Genomic DNA, 21,145 nt, shown 5'->3' on the forward strand with positions numbered 1-21,145 from the left:
AAGCGAAGTGCTCGAGCCGCCCCGCCCATTCTGCCGGTGGGGGCGGCGCGATTGCGGCGGGGGTGCGGGGAAGTGAGGTGCGCGGGCCGAGCGCCGCTTGGGGACCCACGGAAGGGTTTAGGGGCCATCTGGATGGAGGCTGAGGGCGTCGCGCGCAGGTGGGGTAACCGGATTTGATGTGTAAGCCTGGCTCGATCGGCAGAAGAAGGGGTTAACAGAATGGGGAGGGAAGCCTTCCTCCTACTTTGTTCAGAGGCCAAAGCGAATGGTTGGGGGTGCTGTTATTGACACAAAGTAGGCGCGAAGAAGAGGGTGGGGTTGTCGTGGAGGGGGGCTGGCATCGGGACGCGGTGGCGCGAGAAAGGCTGGAGGCGGGGTGGAGGTGCATTTGGGTAGGACTCCCCGGGAAGGACAGAGCCGTGGGAGTAGGGGAGATGGCAGGCGGGGTTGGGCATTTGAGGGAGGGACTGTCGACAGGATTTACGGGAAAGTGGAGGGAGGCGGGGGTTATTGAAAGCGTGAGGGTGCAAATGCGGCGTGCTCTTGGCAGGACTGGGGTGTAGGCAGGCCTGGGGTGTAGCGGTGAAGCTCAGCGGGCAGGTATTTGAGGGCCGTGGGCGGGGGAGGAGGGAAGGAGGGGTCCCGCCTTACTCCGCGCCCTCCCTTCAGCCACCATGTTCAACCAGCAGCAGCAGCTCCAGCAGCTCCAGCAGCAGCAGCTGCAACAGCAGCAGCTGCTCCAGCTCCAGCAGCTGCTCCAGCAGTCCCCACCGCAGCCCCCCCTGCCCATGGCCGTCAGCAGGTGAGTTCCCCTCTGGAGGGGTGGGCGGCTTCAGTCCCGCCGCTCAGATCCCTGTGGCGGAGACCCCATCCCAGTCCTTTCGCCCGGGGTCGTCCCTGTTTCAGTCCTGGGAGCCATCAGTTCCCACCCTAAGAGGTTCCTCTGTCTGCCGTAGAGAGGGGGCAGAGGATGGAGGTGAGGGAAGAGGGAGGGTCCAACTCTCCCGAAGCCCTCTGACAGCCCCTCCCAACACACAGGGGGCTGCCCCAACAGCAGCCACAGCAGCAGCTCCTGAACCTCCAAGGCGCCAGCCCCGCCTCCCTCCTCAACGGCTCTGTGCTACAGAGAGCTTTGCTTCTGCAGCAGTTGCAAGGTATAGCTACTGGCCCCTTCTCACTGCATCTTAGTGGTGGTGCCCTAGCATCCCCCTTTTGCGCTAAATCTCCCCCAGATCCACACGCTAACTCTGAGAGAGAGCTACTCTCAGCGTCCTCGTTTGCGGATGAGGACACTGAGGCTCCAGGAGGTGGAAGTCCCGAAGTTGCTCAGCTGGATGCCGGTCTATGCTGATCACCGAGGTGTGCCCTTGGCCATGGTGCTGACTCTGTGGGCTGTCCTCAGCACCCCTCACTCACATTCAGATTAGAGGACATGATGGGTGAAAAGGTCTATTTTGACACCCCGCCCCCTGCCCCCACGGCCCATTTGATAGATGAGGAAGCGGAGGTCCAGAGATGGGGGAAGTCATTTGTGCTGGATCACACAGCTAGATTAAGGCCTGAGGCTCCTGACCCCCTGGGTCTCTGAATGGGCGTCTCTAGCCCTGTGTATCAAGCCGGTGCCCTTGTCTCAGTTTCCCCATGTGGAGAGCAGTCTCTCAGCTCTTCCTTCTAAGATGCTGCTTCAGATACTTCAGCCCCTTTGGGAGTAATCTTAGGAGCCCAGTGACCTGCGGCCAGCTCAGGTTCAGACCCAGCCCCTCCCAGATGGAAGCTGTGGCTTGCTGGGTGGTCCTTCTGGGCGGGGCACTGTGCTGAGACCTTTACATACACAATTCCTTGACTCTGCTGACAACCCTGGGAGGGAGATACCATGATCCCATTTTACAGATGAAAAAACTGAGACCTAGAGAGGCATCATGTGCCCATGGTCACCCAGGGAGTAGATGTGGATTAGAGGGAGAATTAGAGCCCAGAGCCATGTTCTTAGACACCAGGCTATCCTGCCATCCAGCTGGGTATGCTGCCAGGTCAGAAGATGTGGTGGCTGTCACTCTTCAGCCCTGCCACGTAGGCAGGGATGGTCCTGGAGCTGATTGACAAAGGATCAATGGATAGTTGGAGAAAGAAAACCACACACAGGGACCCATGATGTATACATATGTATGTATCCCCCCTTTTCTTTCCCATTTAAAAAGTCACACTCCTCAAAGAAAAGTGAAAACAAATTTTTGAGAGGACAAGAAAACCCAAATTGTCATAGATAGACTCACTCACCTCCTGAAGGAAAGCAACAATAGCAACAACAATAAAAAACACCCGTGAAGATTTTGGTGTATTTCCTCCCAATTTTTTTCTAGGCACAAACTTGGGAATTTGTATATGATTGTGGTTGGTTATTGATGTAAGTGAAAAGCTATATCTTGTTTCTTTTTCATGGAGTAGAATGACTTGGTCATTTACCAGATGATTTGACAGTCTCTGTAAAGATTATTTTTTAACAGCTGTTTTGTTTTTGCTCTTGCGTACCTACACTCAGCTGCTTCCTTTTTTTCCCCCTTTTTTCTTTTTTTTCCCGTATTCTTCTTTTTTTTTTTTTTTTTGTTTTAAATAACCCTGGGGTGAATATCACGTTTGAGACTATTTTCGTAGAGTGGATTCCCAAAAGTGGATGACTGGGTCGGGGGATGGATGTTTTATGGCTCTTGATAAGTATTGCCAACTTGCTTTCCCCAAGGACTGGACCAGTTTGCAATGCCACCAGCCACGTCTGACAGTGTCGGTCTCACCATGCCCACAGCAACCTTGGGTATTATATGCTTTTTATATATATATATATATATATATATATGTATACACGCATACAACTTACTAACTTGGTTGGCAAAAAAGCTATCATTAATCTTTCAGTTTACATTTCTTGGAGTGTTAATGTAGCCAAACGTTTTATATTTGTCTGTTTCAACATTCATATTTCTTTTTGTGACTTGTCCATGTCCTTTGTCCATTTTTCTTTTAGATCTTTTAGATCTCTTGATCTTACTGTTTTTAAGAGCCGGTTGGCTCTCTGCACATATGTGTACATGTATTTGTTTTAATGTTAACTGAACGCTGACTCTGTACCAGGCACACTCGCATATGTCATTGAATCCTCATAAAACAGTGAATCAGGCACTATTATTATCCCATTGTACAGATGAGGGAACTGAGGCTAAGAAGAGGGAAATGATTTGCTCTAGGCCACAGAGCTTGGGCTGTAGGACTCGAACTAGCTCTTACAGCACATCTGACCCACGCTTTCAATCCTGTGCTTCCTGTCCCAGCTTTGGGGCAAGGATTTGAATTGTCTTTTATGGCTCAAACACTTCCTGAGCACTGGGCCTCTGAGTTAGATGAGGTGCCTGCCCTTAAGGAGTTCCCAGTGTGGTTGGGTGGTGGGCAATGGGAAGCAGACAAGGAAATTGTGCAGCTGGTTCTAGAACAGGGAAGGAAGTCTGCCTCTGGGGACACAGGGAAAATGTGGGAAGGTCTCTCAGAGGATAAACACCTAAAGGGAGGCCTGAAGGATGACCAGGAGGTAGTGGGCGCTGAACAGCTCAGGCAGAAGGAATGGCATGTGCAAAGGCCCAGAGGCAGGAAGAAACCAGGCTTGTTGAGGTAATGCACAGAAGCCTGTGGCTGAAATGTAGTGGGTACGTGTGTGGGGAGGAGGGCAAGAAAGGAGGTCTGGGAGGAGGGCAGGGCCAGACCCTGCAAGGTGAGGAATGGGCTTCTCTCCAAGCAGCAGGGAGCTACAGAAGGGTTTAGGCAGCATGGGGAGGGGCAAAGGCAGAATGTGCAGAGATCTTGGCCAAGTTACATCTCTGCTTTGCGTCTGTTTTGTCATTAGTAGAGATCTTAATACCTACCCTGATGGTGGCTGGGCCCAGTGGCGGAGGCCGCGCATGCAAAGTGCTTAGCAAGTGCCTGGTTCCCAGTAGACTTTTGATGAAGGGGTAGAGGGATGGGGGTAGGAGAGTGTTTTATTATTCCAGGGACCAGTCAGTCAACTTGCTGGTTCTCCCTATGGGTCCTGTGCTGGGTCTGTCGCATACCTTAAGGTGTACCCTAAAGCATGCCTGCGGGTGAGTGGGGTTGCTGGGAATGCACTGGGAGTATGACCAGGGAGGCAGCCGGGGACCAGGGAGGCATCTGGAGAGGGAGAAGGCAGTGCCTCTCTCCTCCTCAGCTGGAGCAGGAAACCAGCCCTAAGGCCCCTTCACCATTAATGCCCAAGGTGGGGGTGGGCCTCTGGCTCTCATCTCCCTCCCCTGGCTGCCCTTGTATGGGAAGGGTTCCCTTTCAAGTGATCTGTGCTGTTTCCGTGATGCTTTGGGGGGCTGATGCCTGACCCTGGCCTCTACCGTCCAACCATGTTGTTAACCTCTTCTCCCCTCTTCCTGCCTGCAGGTAACCTCCGTGGCTACAACCTGCCAACCCCGAACCTGACGGGCCCCAGCCTCACGGTCCCCCAGCTGGCCACCCCAAATCTACAGCAGTTCTTTCCCCAGGCCACTCGGCAGTCCTTGCTGGGGGCCCCTCCTGTTGGGGTCCCCATAAACCCCTCCCAGATCAACCTTTCAGGGCGGACTCCCCAGAAACAGGCCCGCACCCCCTCCTCCACCACCCCCAATCGCAAGGTGAGTGATGGCTGGGGCGCAGCAGGTGGGGATGGGCGTGGGAAGGTCATACCTGGTATCAGCCTAACTCCACCCACTCTGGCACACACTGGGCCTTTGGGCAGGTCACATCCCTTTTTGTCCTCGGTTTCCCCATCTGTAAAAAGGGGGAAGGGTTTAGTGAGTTGGACTTGTCTAGTGTTTCCCAAATTTCAGATCTTTGTGACTCTCTGATGGGACTTTTGCCACGTCCAAACGCCACCAATCCTGTTGTTTACCTGATATTTCTCTCTTTGTAAACACACGGAGATACAAATGACCCATAACACTGTATTTGTATTAAGTGTCCTGTCACAGTTCTCGGTAAACCAGCGCCACCCTATAGAAATAAAACATGAGGCATAAATGGAATTTAAATTTCTTTAGCCATCACATCAACAAAGTAAAAAGAAACCAGTGAGATGAATTTCGGTAACAGATTTGAGTTAACTTCATACGTAAAAAACATGACAACTTCAACCTTCAATCAATATTTTAAGACGCGAATGAGGCGTTTTGCATTCCTTTTTATTTTGTACTGAGTCTCCAAATTCTGGCATGTATCTCCATTTGGCTTGCTACCTTTGGAAAACTCAAAAGCCAGGCACCCGCGGCCAGGGGTTACTAACTGTAGTAGCTGAGCTTTAAATGAATTCGCTTCTCCTCGGTTACATTTATTTAACAAGGAAACATTACGTCACTACCTGAAATTTCAAAAACAGTCCAAAAGAATTGTTGTACACAGAAGTGAAAGAAAGGAAAGGGTAAAACAACATTACAGGACCCTAAACTCTACAGTGTTGTCATTGGAAGGTTCTGGAGCTGCACCGCCACCTCCTTGGGCCTTGAAGAGGGTGCAAGGCATTAGAAGGAGGCTCACCCTGACATAAGCAGAGTCAGTCCTTGACAGAAGCAGAAAGAGTCGAGGGAATAGCTTCTCTGGGACTGTCGTGTCCCTGAATGTCCCGGCAGCCCCTCACATATGGCACCCTTCTGAGAGCATTCCAGGGGGCAGGGATGACACTGCCCTTTCTGGGCTGCTCTCAGGCCGGCCCACATCTGGAAGTGAGGCATTTCCCTCCAGAGAGCGGTCCTGGCTTCCAACCTGCCCATTGGGCCCCTCCTAACATGGTCTTGTCCGGGGTTCTCCCCCACCCATTTTACATATGGGAAAGCTGAGGCTCAGGGAGTATGGTGGAGGCTGCCCCATGCTGCACAGCTGTCAAGACAGGCCCAGAGCCTTACAGGACAGTAGGGCCCGTGTCATGCAGGGTGAGAGGCAGGTAGTTCTGAAGGGCATGGAGTCCTGATGGGATGCATGTTTCCACTCAGCGCTGGTTCTTCGGGCTTAGGAGGAGGGACAGAGGCTGTGGGCAGGCTCCTGGGACTAACTGGAGTGCCCAGGACCAGCCGGAGCTGTGCATTTATTTAGCAAACATCTGTAAGTCTGGTAGGAGCCCCAGTGGTACAGATGGTGTGACTGGCCTGACCCTCCTTGGAGGTCTTAGCCTGGGGAGGAGGGTGTTAGCAGTGGTAAGACGTGAATGCAAATAATGTTCCCACCAGTTAATTCACATTGTGGCAAATGCCACAAAAAGGAAGCCCAAGGTCCTCTGGGCCTGTGTTAAGGGTCTATCTACTCTGGGGTCAGGAGGGCTTCCCGCAAGAAGTGCCTTTGAGGCTCTGGGTGAAGCCCTGGGGCAGGGAGAGACCTAGGACCTTGGGGAACCAGAGAGAAGGCCAGGGTGGACGTAGAGAGGGCAAGGAGGCTAGTGGGGAGTTGGCTGGAGGTGGGGGCGTAGGGGCAGAGGGCAGATTGGGTTGGCTTGGGTGAGGAAGGAATACTCTAGAGTCGGAGGAGTCACAGGAGGGTTTCAGCCTGAAAGAGACAAAAGACATGATCAGGTTTGCGTGTTAGAAGGACCCTTCTGGCTGCTTTGTGGAGAAGATGGTTGGGAAGTCAGGCAGCACCATGGGCCCGCCAGGAGGGGGCTCTGTATCCCCCAAATCTGGGTTAACAGCCAGGTAGCCTACACAGGATTCCTGGGGTGCTGAGGATCGTCTCTGGGCAGCTCTTCATCCCCTGCGGGACTGTTGAAGCTGCTCTTGGGCCAGGGGGTTGCTTACGAGGGTGGGTGGCAGGTGTCAAAAACAGTTTCTGAAAGGAAGCAGGATTCTTCTTCTCAGACGGTGCCCGTGGAAGACAAGTCAGACCCCCCAGAGGGGTCTGAGGAAGTTGTCGAGTCCCGAACAGACACACCAGAAGGTAAGGGAGGGAGGCTGCTAGCCCTCTGGGTGGGACACAGGTTGGGGCAGGCGGGTGCAGGGGTCGGTGATGGAGGCAGACCTGGGAGGCAGGGATCTTGGTGTGGGGCGAGCCCAGGCCCCACCTCGAGGGGGGAGCTCCTAGTTTGTGCTGCTCATGGCATTGGCGGTCACTCATCTGCCCTCCATTCCAGACCAAGATTCCCCACCCTGCCCAGATGGCATCGCTAAAGAGAAACACACTGTAGCACCTGAGCCCGAGTCTTGTGAGGCATCGGAGCCACCGGCTAAGAGGTCAAAGAGGTAACCAATGCTGAAAACCTTCCCTGGGCCCAGGGGCCCTGTACTCTCATTCTTGCAAAGCCTGGGGGAGGGTGTAGCTGATGGCCAGGACCCTTTATAGAGAGCTGGAACAAGGAAAGGGCCTTGACCTTTGGCTTGGAGGAAGGTCAAACCCAATTCTGCATCTTACTTGGGAAGACCCCAGGCCAGAGAGTCTCCGGTATCTTCACTGGGCCTGAGTCACCTGGTGGCCAGTTCGGAGAGGTGAACATGTGCATCTGGGACCTCAGAGTGGGTGGAGGATGGGCGGCTTTGCAGGGCCTTGGATACATAATAGCAGGTGGTGGGAGGCGGGGGGGGGGGGGGGGGGGGCGAGTGATCCTGCCCATTTATTTAGGTACAGCTGGGGCCAGGAGAGCCGGAGGGGCTCGGCCAAATGCCCGGCTCGGGCTCGCACGTGCTATAACTAGGACTGAACGTGGGTCTTGGCCTTTTTGAGGAGCCCCTGGGGCCAACTGGGAGACATCGGAAGATCTCTTTCAATCCTCCCTAGCTCGGAGTTGCCCACAGAGAAGGGGGCCCCCGGGCAGCTGCAGGCGAAAGTCCAGCCTCAGGCCCGGACCACGGCACCGAAGCAGACCCAGACGCCTGAGCTGCTGCCTGAGCCGCCGGAAGCCCGAGTGCTGCCACGTTTCCAGCCGCGGGTTCTGCAGATCCAGGCCCAAGTGCAGCCACAGACGCAGACGCAGACGCAGCCGCAGCCGCAGCCGCAGCCGCCGCCGCCGCCGCCGCCACCCCCGCCTCCAGGGGACACCCAGGCACGGCCCAAACTGCAGAAACAGGCACAGACGCAGACCTCTCCAGACCACTTGGTGCCGCAGCAGGTGCAGCCGCAGCAGGTGCAGAAGGAGGCGGAGCCACAGAAACAGGTGCAGCGCCAGGCACATCCGCAGCCCCCTGGGCAGGCGCAGCCGCAGCAGCTGGCACAGACGCAGACATATTCTCAGGTCCAGCCACCAGAGCAGCCACCAGGACAGCCTCCCGTGCAGCCCCCTGACCGGACTGAGGGGCAGCCTCAGACCTGGCCGCAGGTGTCCATGCCAGCGTCGGAGCGAGCACCGGTTCCGGTTCGTTCCACGGTGCCGGAGACACCACCAGATCCGAGAGACGCCGGAGCAGGTAAGTGAGCACTGGCTCCCAGTTGCCCCGTGATGGGACAGTTCGGCCTGGACCCTTTGCCCTTCCCCTGCCATTGTCTCCACCAGAGGCTTCAAGGTCCTGGCTGTGGGTAGAAACGGTGGCTCTCAGGCCCGGATCACTTTGGGCCTGGGTGGGAGATGGACCCCTCTGTCATTTCAGGCCTGAAGGAGGCCTCGCCAGAGCCAGGAGGCTCCCAGGTCAGCGTGGAGAGCCAGGAGGAGTTGACCAGCGGTCTGGATGTGGGAGAATGTGAAAAAAGGGCAAGAGAGATGCTAGGGGTGGGTAGATACGCTACCGTGGCTGTGTGCTTACCGCGGGGCCCGGCAGCGGGAGGACCCCTTGTGTTTCCCCACCCGTGAAAGGTGACAGCCGCCCTCTGCCGGGGCCGTGGGTTTGATGGAGGGTCGTCAAGCTCCTGTGTGGTGTGCTGCCTTCACATGCCTTTGCTCTGAAGAACTAGAGGTACTTTTGGTGACAAGTCCCTTCCAACCTGTTCATCCCTGGAATAGAGCCCTTGGTCCCTGACGGGGGAGCACTGCTCTAGTAGAGAGAACACAGAGGGCAGGCCTATGCATGCCGTCTGGGTCCCAGCTCTACCTCCTGCTGTGATTGTGGCCAAACCCATTCCCTTCCTGGTGTCTCCATGTCTCCACGTGAGGGTGGGGTGGGGTGGACTTCACAGTTGGGTGGGCTTGGGTTTGAGTCCCGGCTGTAGTACTCCCTAGCTCTGTGAGCCTGGGCAGTCACCTGCCAGCTCAGTGCCTCAGTGTCCCCATCTGTGAAGCGGGCTGTCAGGAGGGCCCAGTAAGACCCTGCTCGCGGGTGTTTAGCACAGGGCCTGGCCCACCGTAGGTGCCCAGCTGGTGGTAGCTCTGCCCCTGTTCCTGGTGCAGGTGTGGGGTGCCGGGGGCTCCCTGAAGGTCACCATCCTGCAGAGCAGTGACAGCCGGGCCTTCAGCACAGTCCCCCTCACGCCCGTGCCCCGCGCGGGTGACTCTACCTCCGCCACCCCTGCCTCCGCCAGCACACCCTCGAAGCAGACCCTCCAGTTCTTCTGCTACCTTTGCAAGGCCAGCTGCAGCAGCCAGCAGGTACCTGCCAGCCAGGCCCCGGTACGGGGGGGAGGGCCGGTGGGCAGAGTGGAGGGTGTCTCTGGAGGATGCCCAGGCCTCCCCGAGGCGCCTGAGTGGCCACGAGGGCCCCGTGAGCACCATCCAGGGCAGCTGTGTGTTTGCCCTGAAAACAGTTCCTGACCAGCCAAGAAGTTAGGAATTTAGAGTCCGGCAGACCGGGTATAAATCAGCCCTGACTAGCTGCGTAGACCTCAGGAGGTGAATTCTCCTCTTTATGACTCCCATTTCCTCATGCATCAGATGAAGAAGCGCTTAGAACCCACCTCACCTGGAGGTTCCAAGGATTCAGTGACCTGACATTGAAATCATGAGCCCCAAGCGCCCCCTGGAGCGAGCAGCACGTTAATAACAGCCTTAGGCTCGTAATAATAACAATAATTATTATTACCCTTGCTATTGCTACCTCTGTCATCCGGAGCAGAGCCATGGGATCCGGAGGTTAATCGGACTGCTCCCTGCCTTTGAGGGGCCCACACAGTCTCCGGAAGGAGCAGAAGCTCCGGCTGCTCTGTGCCCACTTGGTGTCTCAGTTCACCATCCTTCTGTGGCCTCCACGGGGCTGTTGTAAGAGAGACAGCTTCGGCAGCGGCGGGGTGGCCATGAAGCCGAGGTTGGAGGCCTCCTCCTCCACCCTTGCCCGCTGTTCCGGGGCTCGTTCTTCAGGCCCATCCTTCACTCTGCTGGCTACAGGAGTTCCAGGACCACATGGCGGGGGCCCAGCACCAGCAGCGTCTGGGGGAGATCCAGCACATGAGCCAAGCCTGCCTCCTGTCCCTGCTGCCCGTGCCCCGGGATGTCCTGGAGAGAGAGGACGAGTGAGTGGGGGATCTCGGAGGCTCTGTACTGGGGGGTAGACAGTCTTGCAGGCCAGGCGCGCCTGGGAAGGGCCCTGAGTCTGCCATCTTCAAGGTCCGCCTTTGGGTTAAGCATTGCCCTCTGCCAGAGGCCTCTCCGCACCATTAATGGTTTAGCCTCGGGCCTCAGTTTTCCTCATCTGTAAAATGGCCTGGTGAAGGATGCAATGTAAGAATTCATGAACTAGATGGTCTCTTAAGGCTCCATCCAGGCAGGAACAGTGGGACCACCCACATGGGAAGGAAGTGGGTTGTGGCACAGAGCCCTGCTTCTCCGGCATATGTGCTGACCCCAGCTGGGGGTGGGGGGGGGTGGGGTGGGGACACACAATGGTGAGGATCGTCACCTTGTGGCCTGAGGTTACAGCTACACTGTGCCACCCCTTTTTCATTGCCATAGGGGCTTCATTGACCCAAAATATGTGCCCTCCTGGAGTCCAAAACTAGCTCTTGGGCTAAGAAGGCCTGGTGGAAGGTACAAGACCTTTCAACACCCTGTGGGCAGTCATGGAGGCCTGCTGGGGGGCTGGGGGGGCGGGGGGGGAAAGCAGGTAGGCACTGCCTCAGGCCATGCTAGGGGACATGGGCTCTGTCACAGAACAGCTGCCCCACAGCTCCAGGTCTCCTAATTGTTCCAGAGAATCTAGAAACCCAGCTTTGTATGTGAAATCTCCCAATTTCAAAATGTTAGCAGCTAGCTCAGAATCAAGATGAAACAAAGCCTATGGAGGCCGAACCAAACTCCTTCACAGGCTGGACAGTCCCCGAGGCAGTGGTTGGGGACTCAGCCTTGAGCGCTTACAGAGGGTCACAGCTTGGAGCTCCCTGTCCGCATGCTCTGGGTGACAGAATACTCTCTCCAGAGGCAGCGGTGTCTCTGTTAGGTGCTTCTTTGAGAAGAACTTCCCTACGTGGTTGTGCAGTATGTTCTCGACCTTTAAACCTCCCCCTGCTTGTGGACCTAGGAATTATACTTAGGTGAAATAATCATAAATACAGGAGAAAGATGACTCACAAAGATGTTCCTTGCAGAGTAATGTAATGGTGACAGATTTTAATTGGAAACTTTCTAGAGTATCGAAACCTGCGGGATTAGTTAGATCAGGCTTGTGCACTTGGTGGAGTGCTTCTAATAAACAGGACAACGGCAGGGAATTCATGAGAACGAGGAAGCAGGTATGATGCAACATCAGGTTAGAACAGGTTCAAAACTGCCACGTGCAGAATGAGCTTGGGATCTCGTGACACAAGAAAAGCAGAAGGATGTGGCCCGTCTATTAACAAGCTTTAAGTGCGGGAGATTCACTGAACTGTCTCCTGATGACGTCTCCCCTTGAATCCTGACCTGGCCCCCTGAGGCCAGTCCTGCAGACTGGCTGCCTCTCCTTCCTCCTTGGTTATTATTCTTGTTTAAGGATTCTTCCAGATGAATCTCAGAACCGTTGATAAGTTTCTAAAAAAGCTCCTGTTGGAACTGCATTACACTTATGGGGAGCATCTTGGGAGAGCGGCTGTCTTTCCAACAAGGACAGCATCCCATGTATATACTTGTTTTGGTTGCCGTCACTCAGAGAGCCCCCGCCGAGGCGTTGGTGTAACACCTGCCAGGTCTACTACATGGGGGACCTGATCCAGCACCGCAGGACTCAGGACCACAAGGTATGAGGGCCTGTGTGCTGCGAAGGTACCCACACATCTATCTCCAAGCCCAGGGTTGGGAAGGAGGGAGCCGAGGTTGGGGATGGAAAGACAATTGCACTCTTTGTCTCTGGATGGTCACAACTCAGAAGCGTGGCTTCTCGATGTTTCCTCTTTGGGCTTCAGTTTCTCCATTTTTCCAAGTGGGTGAAGCACCATCTCATCCTGTCATTCAGCCACGGGGCTGGTGGGGTCCTCTTGGCGGCTACTCTCTCTCCCCAGCTCGTCTTCTCTCTGTCCTGTTGCCATCTGCCATCCCGTCTTGTAGCCAACAGCACAGGGAGTGGATATGTTTGCCCATGTTCTGGTAAAGGGGCGGGGCACAGCCAGCTGGTTACAGATGTGGTAGTCTGCGGGTGGGAGATGAGATCTCACTGGGCACAGCCTGGCTGCACCCGGGGACACTGCCTGCCACCCACTCGGCCTGCCCTCCTTTCCCCAGATTGCCAAGCAATCCCTGCGACCTTTCTGCACTGTTTGCAACCGCTATTTCAAGACCCCCCGCAAGTTTGTGGAGCATGTGAAGTCCCAGGGGCATAAGGACAAAGCCAAGGAGGTAACCCAGCTCCCTCACAGGACATGGGCCCAGAGAGGTACAGAGCCTTGGCCAGGGCCACACAGCAAGTTGAGGTTTTTCCCAGCCTGAACTCATACCAGGTCTGGAGGGATTGGGATGCTCAGAGTTGTGGGGTGGGTGGGGTGTGGCGCTTAGGCTGCCCAGAGCTGACCTGAGCCCTGGCCTACTCTCCTGGGCAGCTGAAGATGCTTGAGAAGGAGATCGCCGGTCAAGATGAGGACCACTTCATCACGGTGGACGCTGTGGGCTGCTTTGAGGGCGATGAAGAAGAGGAGGAGGAGGAGGAGGATGAAGAAGAAGAGATCGAGGTTGAGGAAGAATTCTGCAAGCAGGTACTTGGGGGGTGAGGTGGGGTGGGAGGCAGGCTGGAGGCTGGGCTCCCAGCCCAGGTGGGACCTCGCCCCACCTCCCGGGGCCAGGGGGCACAGTGCTGACATTTGTAGGCACTAACGGGTGCCACAATTTAGTACAAATAGGACTGTATTCCGTATGGCTAGGTATAAATACACATCACGATGACTGCAGGGCGGCCGGTTACATGGGTGAGGACCTCAAAATCTGGCTGAAATTTTGACCTGCATTGAGGAAGGGAAAGGGCATCTTAGGCCAATAAGGGCACGGAGGGAACTATGCAGGGGACACGGAAGAGTCAGCATAAGGTGATGATGACGATGACACCCATAGCAGACGACACTTTTTGAGCAGTTACCGTGTGCCAGTTATGTACCAAGCACTTTCCTGGCAGAGACCCACCCACTTGGATGTTGGGAAGTGAGATGCCAGAGCCCGTGCTCCTAACACCGCAGCTCCTCTGAGCCACGCCCTGGTGCTTGATGTGGGGATACATGGGGATTAAGGCCTGGCCCTGCCCTCCCAGAGCTTGCCCTTGTAGTCCGGGGGTGGTGGGGGGGTGGTGAGCCAGGCAAAGGGGCATCGTGGAGGGGCTGTGGATGGAGTGTCGCAAGGGTGGCCTCCAGCCCTATGCAGGTTTGTGAGATCGCTTTGTTACCCAGCAGTTGGCCGTGGTATGACCTCAGGCAAGCCCCTTGCCTTCTCTGAGCACCCCCCCCCCCCCCCCCCCCGTTTCCTCTGCTTAGAACTAAGAGTCCCAACTCAGGCTCTAAGGAAGGGCCGAAGCCCGGCCTGAGGCGGGGGTGGCAAATGGGAGTGGTTGTCACTCCTGGAAGGCACATTTGTTTGCTTGGTAAGTGGAGGAGGGCGCTACTAAGCATGGGCTGCTGTGGCTGGAATCAGATGGCCCTGTCTGGAAGGGGCTCATGTCTGGTAGGTAGGAGGAGGGGTCCTTAGTCACCTGAGCAGGTCACTGCAACATCAGATAGGAATTCAGGAAGCTGGCAGGGGGCTCGTGGTTAGAAATGTCACGAGGGCCTGGGGCCCACCAGGGTTAAATACGCTGCTCCTCCGTAAACCCTGGGCCAGTGAGTTACTGTGCCTGGACCTGTTTCCTCTTCTGTAAAATGAGCAAAGTGTAGAAGGTTGTTATGGAGTTCAGAGACGACACTTGTGATGTGTCGGGCACACCTGGCATGGATTATGGAGGGCTTCCTGGAGGAGGGGACTGATGGAGCTGAACCCAAAAAAGTATAGGTCGGGAAGGGCACTCTGGCAGGATAGGCATGTGCAAAGGCTCAGAGAATGCCACCCACAACCTCCTGGGGATCATCCTCCTGGGTATCAAGGGAGTGGTGTCGAAGAGCTCAGGGAAGTCAGAACTGAGGCCCACACTTGCCTATTTCCAGGTGAGGTCCAGAGATATATCCATAGAGGAGTGGAAAGGCTCAGAGACCTATAGCCCCAGTACTGCATACGGTAAGACCCAAGCCCTGACCCCGCCTCCCCTCGTCCCACTCAGAGGCTGGGTGAGCAAATGGGCCCCTAGGGAGGGCGGGACACGGGTTGGCCTGGAGGGACGAGTGCACAGATGCTGCCGTCCTACAGGTGTGGACTTCCTGGTGCCCGTGATGGGGTACATTTGCCGCATCTGCCACAAATTCTACCACAGCAACTCGGGGGCACAGCTCTCCCACTGCAAGTCCTTGGCCCACTTCGAGAACCTGCAGGTGAGCCAGGCTTCCTGCCCCACCCGCCCTGGCTGATGGGTAAGGCCTCAGCCCTGGGGCACAACCCCCCAACAGAAGGCCCTGCCCACAGAGGGAATCAGAACAGGGGTAGTGCCCAGCTCTTTCTGCTGTCCTGGCGGGGGACGGGGGGGGGGGGGGGGGGGGGCGATGCCGAGGGCCAGGCTGTTAGCTCCAGAGCTCTGGCACGGGGAGGCTGAGGACATCTCATAGCATCACACAGTGTGTCCGGTGCAGCGTCAGCCGGGCTGGGGAGGCAGCCGCTGGCAGGGAGCGTACCTAGTGGGGAGGCAGCCCTGCCTCATCTGCACCCTCTGTGTCCAGAAATACAAGAAGGCCAAGAACCCCAGCCCTACCAGCAGGCCCGTGAGCCGCCGGTGTGCAATCAACGCCCGGAACGCCCTGACTGCTTTGTTCACTTCTGGTGGCCGCGCGCCCACCCAGCCCAGCACCCAGGACACAGCTAAAACCCCCAGCAAGGTGACAGCCCAACCCCCTCCTCCCCCACTTCCCCGGCGTTCAACCCGCCTCAAAACCTGATAGAGGGAGCTCCTCATGCCCATCCCGTCTGGGTCTAGGTCTGCTTTGCTTTTTAGAAGTCTGTGTGGAAATTTTGACATGGTTGGTGTTTTTACTGAAAATCTAATAAAAGAAGGTAGTTTGGCTGTACAGGGCCCACCAGCCTTTCTGTCTGGGTGGACAGGGTGAGGGGGCAACCTTGCCAGCTCTCAGCCAGAACCCACCCTCTTTGGGCACGGTGTGGTGGCCGAGCTGGAAGGCCAAAGACGGGCTCCCTAACCAGGGACTCTGAGGTCACAAGGCACTTCACCTCCCCCAGAGTCTGCTTCCCTCTTGATGAGGTGGTCAGGGCTAGGGAAAACACCTTCAACTTAGATCTGCCTCAGCCTTCAGAGTCTGGACCCTAGGGGGCAGGTCTTCTTGTTATCTCCAAATTATAAGTGAAGAAACAGGTGAAGAGGCCTAGCAAGGTCAAGTGACTTGCTGAAGGCCATACAACTGGTCCTGGGCCTGAGCTCTGGCTCTGTGCTGGCCTTTCTGTCCACCTGAACCCTGTGGGAGCTTAAGTGCAGGAGTGGGGACCCTCCCCACTCCTCTGGTCCCCCCCCTTGTCAGGCGACCCTAAGATGAATCATCTGTGAACAGGGCCGAGGCTGAGCTGGCTCTTTCCATGGGCTATTTCCCCATTTGGAATGACCCTTAGAGATAGACAGCCAGACCAACCCTGTTATTGGCCAGTGGAGAAGACTGAGGCCAGGAGCAAGAGGATGATGGCCAAGGTTACACAGCATGAATTGCTGTTGGCTGGCTGAGTGAAAGGCCCTAGTACCCAGAGAAGCTGAGTGTATCACATTGGGTCACACAGCGTGTCTGATGGGCTGGGCTGAGGAGGCAGCTGCTGGCCAGGAGTGCACCAGGTGGGGAGGAAGCCCTGCCTCACCTGTACCCTCTGTGTCCAGAAATACAAGAAAGCCAAGAACCCCAGGCCTACCAGCAGGCCCGTGAGCCATCAGTGTATGATCAGTGCCTGGAATGCCTCCACTGACCTGTTCACCGCTAGTGGCCAGTGGGGTCCTCACCCCAGGATACAGAGGAGAGGCACAGTGATGTTGGAGACCCATTTAATGTGGATGCTCAAGGCCTGGGCAGAGTGGGGAGTGTCCTGGAATTGGGCAGGCAGGCAAGGTGGGTGGGTCGCAGGCCCACACCTGACCCCAGGAGGGGACGTCAGGTGTTGGGGGCTGGCCCAGGCATGCCAAAGGAAGTACCAGAAGGGTGGCCCAGGCAGGCAGACCTACTAGAGGGACCTGCAGACCCGCCCTTAAGAAGGTATCTAAGCCAGGTGGTGAGTGCCCAGGCCACAGCCTAGCCCAGGAAGACAGGGTTGGGGATGGTTGGAGGCTCCCAGAGCCTAGGGACTGGTATCGCTAGGAGCCTCCCCGAGCTGCTGCTGGAACTCAAGGCGTGTCTGCCGGTTGGACTCAAGCAGCTCCTGGAGGCGGGCGTGGAGGTGGTCGTTCTTCTCCTCCAAATGGTCCAAACAGGAGTTGATCTGGTCCAACATGGAGTTGATGGCAGCATATTCTGGGAGGAAGGCAAAAGAGAGCCAAGGTTCTGTGTCTCCTCGAGGCTCACAAACATCCCCACCCACACTGTGTCCCAACCTGGGGGACAAAAGGGCTTTGGGCAAGTCCCTATTCCTTCCTGAGCCTCGGTGTCACCGTCAGGAAAATGGGTGGATGCCAAAAGTGAAAGGCTTTGGGGACATAATACCTTAGTGCACCATCCTTTTTTCTATGGTTAGGGTGGTCGGGGGGAGGTCTGCCAGACATTGTCCTGCCAATGCCAGTTTTCTCTCCACTTCCTACATCAGCTGCCTGGAGGTCAGGGCCCACCTTCCCGAGTCGGGCAATCAAAGCCCCAGTCCCCAGGCAGGCTCTACTCTCCAGCCCTTCTGAGGCTCCCTCTGCCCTGAAGGAAAAGAACCTCCCAAGCCCCAAGGCCCCTCCCCCTCTCTAGCCCCGTCTCCCATACCCTTTCCTTTCCTCACCCGCCTTTGCCCATCTTGGGGCCCCTAAAACATGCTGCTGTTGCCTCTGCCTGCAGGGCATCCTTCTCCTGTCTTGCTTCCCTCCCTCTCTCCTCCTTCAAGTCTTAGCATGGGTGTTGCCACAGAGAGACCTCCCAATGCCCCAGACGGGATCAAGCCTCTATGTCTGACCTCCTTGCCCTCCACATGCCTCCACTGTCCTCCTTCACCTCTGGCCTGACTGCTACGTGTGCTGCTGTGTCTCCCCGACCAGACTGCAGAGCTCTTGAGAGGGGGAATGCTCTTGTGTTCACTGCTGTTCCCCTGACGCCCTCATTGCCACACTATAAGCACTTGTTGAATGAATGAATGCATGAATGAATGAATGAAGCCTCTGACTTTCTAGCCTTTCTGCCTTTGCTCACCTGTCTCTGCCACTCAGAATGCCTCAACCACAACAGCTATTCAAGGACCAGCTCAAAACGCCTCTTCTAAGAAGCCTTCCCTGGTGTCCACCAGAAACCATCACTCCCTCCTCCATGGCCACTCCTGACCTGCCTCTCAGCAACACAATGTCCCTTAGGATCCAAGGGCTGGGCCTGTGCCCACTGCGGACCCAGTTCTGAGCCAGCCCATGACTCAGATACACTCAGGTGCCAGCTTGGGACAGAGGGGAAGCGGCTGGCAGTGTTTGGAAAAGGCCAGGGCTGGAGGAGTGTGTCTGGAATATGGGTGCAAGTGTGTCTGGCTTCGGGGGGGTGGGGGGGTGGGGAACCACCATCACCCAGAGCTGGCACACCTCCCAGAGGACAGAGTCCTGGAAAGTCTCTGCTGGATCTTAAGAGTCCAACCCCCTTGTGGTACAGATGGGGAAACCGAGGCCCAAGAAGGAAGGGACCTACCCAGGATCCTCCAGCTGGTTGGTGGCATAGCCAAGATTTAGAGCAGGGGCACACGGGTTTCATTCCCAGCTCTGCTCTGCCCTAGCAAGTGACTGCATCTTTTGGGAAGGGAATAAGGGCTGGGTTGTTGCAAGAATTCAAATACATTAAGAACTCAGACAGGGTCTGGCCGCGACAAGTACTTAGTAGGTGATTATTATCAACACTGCACATTTTGTGTCATGAGACACAGGCCCGAAGCAGGATGGGGGAGGCGAGTGTTTCCACACCACTGGGGCCAGGCTTTATCCATGTCAAGGGCCCTTCCCAGTTCTAAGCTTTGCCATCTGCCTGGGACAGCCTCCTCCCCACTGCACCAAGTCCTGTGAACCTGCCAACATCTACTCATTGTGACACTTAAGTGGCTTTTCCAGATCACTCCCACCACTGCAGTGGGCTCCATTTGACACATCTGGCCACTGTTGACCTGCGGTGCCTAGGGAAAACTGGCCAGTCCACCATTTGCCACCCTGTGGGAGGCCCTCTACCTTTTTATTAAATGCAGACCCTGGGTGATCAAAGTGTTCTAAAACTATTGTGATGGATGTACAACTCTGAATATCCTAAAACCCACTGACATGTAAAATTTAAATGGATACATTATATAGTATGTGAATTATAGCTCAATAAAGCTGTTATCCAAACAAAACAAAAAGCAGACTCCATACTTATCTCACATTTACTAGGTCCTGTCTTCCGACTCGAGAAACCCATCTTTATTACACTAAAGAGAATAATAACTGCTCACTTGCATGCTTCGAACCTACTATTTTCCATTTGTTTTTTCATTTAATCCTGACACCTCTCAATGCAGGAGACACATTATTATTCTTACTTTACAGATGGGGAAACTGAGGCTCCCAAAGATGAGAGGGGAGCTGATGCTTCTCTCTCCACCACCCATCCGCCCCCTCCCCCGCAGCGCTGTGTAGGCAACAGGCTGCTCGGTAAGCAGGTCGCATTCGCCAAGACTTCCAGATCACAGCAAAGGTGGCTGGGGATGCTGACTCAGCAGGGCGGGTTTGCCCACCCAGACAGCCCCTCCCGCTAAGCCAAAACGGCCCACTCGCCCAGCCCCTTCAGGAACTTCCCTCGCCACAGGGGCTGGAGGAAGCGGCTGGAGCAGATGCCAAAAGGGCGAGTGACCCTGAAGCGGTCTCAGTTTCCCCATCTGTAAAACGGGGCCGGTTGCCCGCAGTTCTCCAGTGCTGCGGTTTCCAGGGACCCACTCACTGACGCTCGCCCTGAACCTCCAGCCAGCGCCCGCAGCTGCAACCCACCCAGGAGCGAGGGGTGGGAGGGCTCTGGGGTCCCTTCCAAGTCCCCAGTCCGACCCCGATTCTCCTTTCCAGGAGGCAGCCCTGAGAAAGCAAAGGTCGCTTCAGCAGCCCCCCTGGGTCACCTGCTTCCCCGAAGCCGTCATCCTCGCCTTCCACGCCCGCCTCCGCCGGCATGCCCAGGTCCCCGTTGGGGCCCGACATTGCGGGCTCCGGCGCCGCGAGGGCAGCACGACGACGGAACGGGGCGACCGTCGCGCCGAGAGCCGGCGCCGGGCGGAAGGTGGCGGCGCCGGATGGAACGCTGGGCCGGAAGAGTGGCACGGCGCGGCGGAACGGGGCCCGGCGCCCGCGGCCCCGCCCCCAAGGCCGGAACCGCGCGGCCCGAGCTCCGCCCCCACCCCGCCCCGCCGCCAGAACTCCTCCCCTGCCCGCCGTCAGACTCCGCCCCCGCGTCCCGCCCACACCCTGCCTCACAGTCGAGCTCTGAGCCCCGCCCCTCTCCAGGCCGCTGGGCGTGGCTATCCGGGCCGCTGGCTGAGGAGCCTAGGTGGTGGGGGCGCAGGCCCTCAGCTAGGGCGAGCGAGCCCGGCCGAGGGGTGGGGGCAGCCTCCACTGTGCCCTTCCTGCCGGTGGGGACCTGCGAGTTCCTGAGCCGGAGCCTCCGCGTGGGCAAATTCTGAGACGCGTGGCTTCTAAGGCTCCCTATGGCTTCAGAAGATAAACGTTCACAGCCTCAGCGAGAGTCAGGGTCTGGGTTGGCACAGGGCTGCGTGCGGCTTCGGGATAAGGTTGGCCATCATCCCCCACCCCTTTTTTACCAGCTGAGAAAGGGAGGCATGCCGAAAGTCACCCACCAAGCAACTGTCGCTCCTGAGCTGGACCCAGCTCAGCTGGACCCAGTGTGATCCTGGCCAGGGGTCCAGCTGAGCCAGACCCGTGTTCCAGGCGAGAGGGGACTGGGACTCTGCCAGGAGGCCCTATGGAAGCAGCAGCCCGGTCCTGGGCTCACACCGGTAGTTCCTGTGGGCAGGACATCTTGGGCTAGGAGTTAGGCTTGTCCATCTGGAGCCTCCACCTTCAGCCTGGCGCTGGCTGTCGGAGCAACCGGACTGTCACTGCTTTCCATTGTTGAGCCTGCGATGTCGGGCCCCAACGGGGACCTGGATATGTCCCAAATGATGACAACGGGGAGGGATCTTCTCTGTCCCAGAAGCTGCCCGGTCATTTCACCTGAGGAAGGTAGAGGTGAGGTTGAGTCCACTGCCTGCAATCAGAGCCACCACGGACTTGCACTCTTGGCACCCTTGCCTTCTCCCTGAACCGGCTTGAGTGGAGGTGAGGCCTGCATTCAACCAGTGGGCAGGGCTGAGAAAGAGGGCTGGGCATCTGCCTTTGGCTGAGGGGTTAGAGGTCCTCTGTAGGATCAAGCATTTCACCGACCAAGAGAGCAGAGCCCCAGGTGCCCTGCCTGGCATAGAAACACCTGTATCTTCATGTGGCACGCAGGTCTGCAGAGACATGGCAGAAACACAGATCACACACGTGGACATGCTGACATAATCCAAACACAT

General features: G+C 56.6%; 2 protein-coding genes across 8 annotated transcripts; one reads left to right on the plus strand and one right to left on the minus strand.

The window, feature by feature from the left end:
* On the plus strand, positions 1-18,949 carry CIZ1 (CDKN1A interacting zinc finger protein 1). Of its 7 annotated transcripts, XM_053204556.1 has the most exons (19): positions 27-180; positions 670-802; positions 1,039-1,154; positions 2,738-2,809; positions 4,450-4,679; positions 6,870-6,963; positions 7,157-7,265; positions 7,798-8,173; positions 8,252-8,423; positions 8,604-8,722; positions 9,338-9,535; positions 10,268-10,392; positions 12,003-12,090; positions 12,572-12,685; positions 12,886-13,038; positions 14,467-14,536; positions 14,666-14,787; positions 15,130-15,285; positions 17,796-18,949. In XM_053204556.1, exons 1-19 carry the CDS (start codon positions 177-179, stop codon positions 17,904-17,906), a joined length of 2,562 nt encoding a protein of 853 aa, XP_053060531.1. In that variant the 5' UTR covers positions 27-176; the 3' UTR covers positions 17,907-18,949. The 7 variants fall into 7 exon arrangements, with proteins under 7 accessions (XP_053060529.1, XP_053060531.1, XP_053060528.1 ...); XM_053204554.1 differs by having other exon boundaries at positions 1-158; positions 7,798-8,423; XM_053204553.1 differs by having other exon boundaries at positions 7,798-8,423.
* Positions 16,429-19,921, minus strand: BBLN (bublin coiled coil protein). Its single transcript, XM_027035244.2, has 2 exons — positions 19,697-19,921; positions 16,429-16,908 (listed from the first exon to the last, which is right to left on the minus strand). The coding sequence occupies exons 1-2, from the start codon at positions 19,773-19,775 to the stop codon at positions 16,736-16,738; spliced, it is 252 nt and encodes an 83-aa protein (XP_026891045.1). The 5' UTR covers positions 19,776-19,921; the 3' UTR covers positions 16,429-16,735.
* Positions 19,922-21,145: the final 1,224 nt, after the last annotated feature.

The sequence above is a fragment of the Acinonyx jubatus genome, chromosome D4 (genome assembly GCF_027475565.1).
Source record: "Acinonyx jubatus isolate Ajub_Pintada_27869175 chromosome D4, VMU_Ajub_asm_v1.0, whole genome shotgun sequence".
NCBI classification, from domain to species: Eukaryota; Metazoa; Chordata; class Mammalia; order Carnivora; family Felidae; genus Acinonyx; species Acinonyx jubatus.

Bases quoted from the DNA above. Each gene is read 5' to 3' on its own strand.
- CIZ1 (XM_053204553.1), top strand. The intron at 4,680-6,869 runs GTGAGTGATGGC...GAAAGGAAGCAG, and splicing joins CCACCACCCCCAATCGCAAG to GATTCTTCTTCTCAGACGGT. The intron at 15,286-17,795 runs GTGACAGCCCAA...TCTGCCACTCAG, and splicing joins CAGCTAAAACCCCCAGCAAG to AATGCCTCAACCACAACAGC.
- BBLN (XM_027035244.2), bottom strand. From the start codon at position 19,775: ATGTCGGGCCCCAACGGGGACCTGGGCATGCCGGCGGAGGCGGGCGTG. The intron at 16,909-19,696 runs GTGACCCAGGGG...CCTTCCTCCCAG, and splicing joins TGACGGCTTCGGGGAAGCAG to AATATGCTGCCATCAACTCC.